The 4,196-nt window shown below is 40.3% G+C and overlaps 1 protein-coding gene across 1 annotated transcript in view; it reads right to left on the reverse strand.

The window, feature by feature from the left end:
• The window catches only part of ptprn2 (protein tyrosine phosphatase receptor type N2), a 106,668-nt gene that overhangs the window by 75,693 nt on the left and 26,779 nt on the right, over window positions 1-4,196 (reverse strand). The window contains exon 10 of the mRNA XM_035656926.1: window positions 2,267-2,346. Coding sequence (XP_035512819.1) covers window positions 2,267-2,346 — 80 coding nt within the window. The remainder of the gene's footprint in view (window positions 1-2,266; window positions 2,347-4,196) is intronic.

Genomic DNA, 4,196 nt, shown 5'->3' on the forward strand with positions numbered 1-4,196 from the left:
AAGACTTCCCTGGACTGCTCACAAAATGCTGCTGCCAAGCTTTTTAGTCCTCCAAAAGATCTTAAGTAACCCTGTGACACTAATTTGGATGTCTTTACACTGGATTCCCATCAAGATTCTTATGATCATGTTAAGGGTTTTGCATGGGCAGGTACCAACCTACATTAAATACCTACAGAAGCCCTACATCACCTGTGCTTAGAAATAGCAATCTGAGGTCCTCTAGTCAGGGCTTTTTGGTTGATCCTCGCTCCAGGCTCAGGAGAAAAGGAGACTGTTTCTGAGGTTGTAGCTCCTAAACGTTATTCCTAAAAGTCTTTTATTTGCTTTTTTGTTTTTTATTGTGAAGCACTTTGACATCTGCTCTTGTAAGATGCTAATCATCTAAAAAGAAGAATATTTTCAACAGCATTCTACACTTTTTTAATTTAATGACCGCATGCTGTGCAGGCTCTCAGCAGCAGGTTTAGGACAGAATACAGCAGGGGTTTTGATGAGTTCATTAAGAGGCCACATCATTTATGCACAGTCACACATAAGGCAATGGTCAGCCAGGATTACCCAGGTGGCCACTGCATGTGGGTGTCAGTTAGATTTTCAGATACCTTAAACCATGCTGTTGTTGTACAACCTGCTAAGCACTTTGAACACAATGCCATTGCCATCTTGAATTCAATGTCATGGATGCACATTTGGTATCGCTAAAAAGGATTTGAAACACCAAAATGAGAGTTTCTGCATTCACTTCACATTGTTTTTAATATCAGGGAGACACAGGGAATTCCACTTCACTTCACACTGTGGTGGAAATAGAGAGGTGGAGAGACAAGGTAGGAGGGGGGCACAGGAAATAAAGGATTTGATCTAAGGTCAGTGGAGGCACAAAGACAGAGGATTTAACCACTCTGCTATCTCTGAGCGCCATTTTTACATTTTTAATACATTTCAGAGCTGCAACCCATGGTCACTTGGGATTGAACAGCGATGCATCCGAACCATAAGTAGTTTGATAAGCTCCTTCTGTCGCCTTTTGCAAATCACTATTCAGGTGGGCTGTATTCATAATTCATCAATATGGGTCAGGCTGATGATCATGTTGACTTAACATTTGGTCTGACATTTCAGCCGTGCTCATGCCTGTCATTAGTTCTCGCCACACGCCACCTCATCAAAGTCAGTCACACAAGAGAGGAGGAAAAAAAAGAGAAAAAAGACGTAGAAAAAGGGATAAAAAACAAAAAGAAAAAAGACAGGATATTATGATACAGTATAATTATTACACCACATGCTGAAGAGATAAATCTACAGCACCTTAAATATTTGCTAATTTGATTTGATTTTGTTAAACAAACATAAAAAAAAGGGAGGGGATGACAGTGAGGAAGACATACACATACACACTGTAATCCAGCAAACACACGTACAAAAACTCACACTCAAAACCGATGAACCAGAGCTCAACCCACGGCCCAACCTTTCTTGCGGTAAATCTGTATCATCAGCCATCATCCAGCACATCCCTAATAGGAAACGAGTTGGTGCCAAAAAATGTCGCCGCACAGAAAAACTGGAGCAGCAACACATTTCAGCCAATAACAACACCACCATGTTGATTCCAGTGGGGTGATATTGGATGATATTGACTGTTGGGAGTATTGCTGTGCTTCTCAAAGTCATTTCCGACCAAAGCAAGGACATCGACACACACATCACACACACATACCGACACCAATGCCGGGCAGATCGGAGTGCAGACAATGAACAGGGGAGCGGAGGCAGTGCATACTGACAACCCTCCTTTCTGTGGGTGACAGCTCTCCATCAGTCTACATCAAACAAGTGCATACATGCAGGCACACACAAACAGAAGAGGATACACTCTAACTGATTGGCTGGTGCAAACCTGTTTCAACCTGTCAGACTGTTGGACATAATAGAAGACCAAATAAACTCTCCTGTACACTGTATATGAGTGTATGTGTGTGTGTAGAAAGGAGAAGTGTGCACACTAGACTCATCATCTCAGTAATTGATGGTCATCTGTCACTGCACACTGTTGATAATCTTCTTTGGGACAGGGGTTTGTCTGAACAAGATGAACACCAGCCTATCTACTGTATCTAGAGAGACCAATCTGTGTTCTCATTTACTGAAGCACAGACGGTGACAGAGTGGTCTGGCTAGTGAAAATGAGATGAATCACAATGAAGGTTGTCAACAGGATCATTTTGCGATAGGTGATATAAGAAAAAAGATTTGCTCTTACCTGCAACCTGAACCAGATCTGCAGTGGTCACGTTCTTGGGGTTGGGCCCAATTCTGAAGGTCAACGCTGGACCCAAGACACTGCAGTAAAACAGCAACAAAAGACCACAATGAGCAGTTATATTTAAAAAAAATAGTTTGACATTTTGGGAAATGTGCTTATTTACTTTCATGCTGAGAGTTAGAAGATTGTATCACTCTCATATCTGTTTAATATGAAGCTGGAGAAAAGCGTCGGTTAGCTTTACTTAGCACGAAGACTGGAAACAGGAAAACCGCTTGCCTGGCTCTTCCTGGAGTCATCACTGTGACAACTGGTCTACAAAGATGTTGTTTCACTTCACACTATGTTATATCTTCAGAAGACGGCAAACTGAATATAATTTTAGTGGACAAGGACAGGATGTAAGAGTTAGTTTTCGGACCTCAATGCTGGAATTTACAACTGGATACTTAGCTCCCTTACACAATGAGAAGCTAATAATAAAATAATTACATTAAACAATGTACACTAAATATATTAAATATTATTATTATTATATTATTATAATTATTATTGTATTCTTTGTGAACAACACAACACCACCATCACAGATTGCCATGTGTATTTCATTTTGCCACCCTGTCATCCCATCCAACTGCTTATCTGTTTTTCCCGTGCTGTCCAGAAGGTGTTGTCCGTCTGCCGTCTACCTGAATCCATGTGATTTCAGCATCAGAGGTGTGAGTAGAACAGAGCCAGGCATGCCATGTTTCCAGTCTTTGTGCTAAGCTAAGCTAACCGGCTGCTGTCTGTCACTTCATATTCACTGAACAGATGAGAGAGTTGCTTAATCTTCTCATCTAATTCTTGGAAACAAGGAAAAAAGTGCATTTCCCAAAATGTCGAACTAGTGCTTTAGGGTATAACGGTATAACTATTAAAGGTATAACATTTAATGCAGAAATTGACAGAAAGTTCAAATAAAAGGTGTGAAGAAGTTCTTCTGGAAGAAGTTTGAATCATTATGCATTCTCTTTTCCTTTTTTTGTTTGAATTTGGCCAAAAACCAGTACAGTTGAGCACCTTGTTTTCTTTTCACCTACAGTAACCTCTCTGTACTCCCTGTGCCTATATTCATCTCTGTCTGGTCAGGAGTCAGCAACAGATTTCTCTCCCTGGAGCACAATAAATATTTAAGGTCCCTGAGGTTGGCCAAGAAATAAAATCTAACAACCCCACTAGACTCTGTAAGAACTCCCAGCAGTGGTCAGGAAAAACTGTGTATTTTGAAGCAATGTGTCAAGAAACAAAATCATACTCATGTCTACTGTAACCTCCTAAAATCCCCAATGAAAACAAATTTTGTAAGAAGCTCAAAAGAGAGCTTTTTTGATGGCTGAAAGAACAAATGAACAGTGACTTCATAGTCCTGAGGAAGGTTTTCTTTCAAAACAGGTTTCAACAAGGCAACAATAAGCATGTCATCCCGCACGAATGAAAAAGACCCTGTAGGGGCCAATCAGTAACAAATATGGCATCTTGTTTTGAGCTGTAATTGTAGTTCCCCAATGGGCCAATCAGTGTAATTCTGAATGCTGGAATGTAGCAGCGAGATCATTTCACTCACAAGTTTTGTCAAAATCCAAATTAAATCAGTGATACAGTCTGAGCTACTGATGATGAACACATGGCATGGAGTCAGATGCATCACTTTCTCAAGTTCTAGAAAAATCCAAACAGGGCATTTAGTGACAATTTAAAAATGCTAGAACTAAGCAATGAGATCCACACTGCGAATCTGCATCTTATCAAGCACTTTTAGTCTTTTATTCAGTCCAAAATGCCTCATTTTCTTTAAACATGAAACATCTCCCAGTGAGGGCAATACATTTCAACTTGTCTCCAATACAAATCAGCTTGTTTGAACAACTAGTGCAGTGCCCGTAGG

Source organism: Morone saxatilis, unplaced genomic scaffold, assembly GCF_004916995.1.
Source record: "Morone saxatilis isolate NCDOM2014 unplaced genomic scaffold, NCSU_SB_2.0 Contig0, whole genome shotgun sequence".
Taxonomy (NCBI): Eukaryota; Metazoa; Chordata; class Actinopteri; family Moronidae; genus Morone; species Morone saxatilis.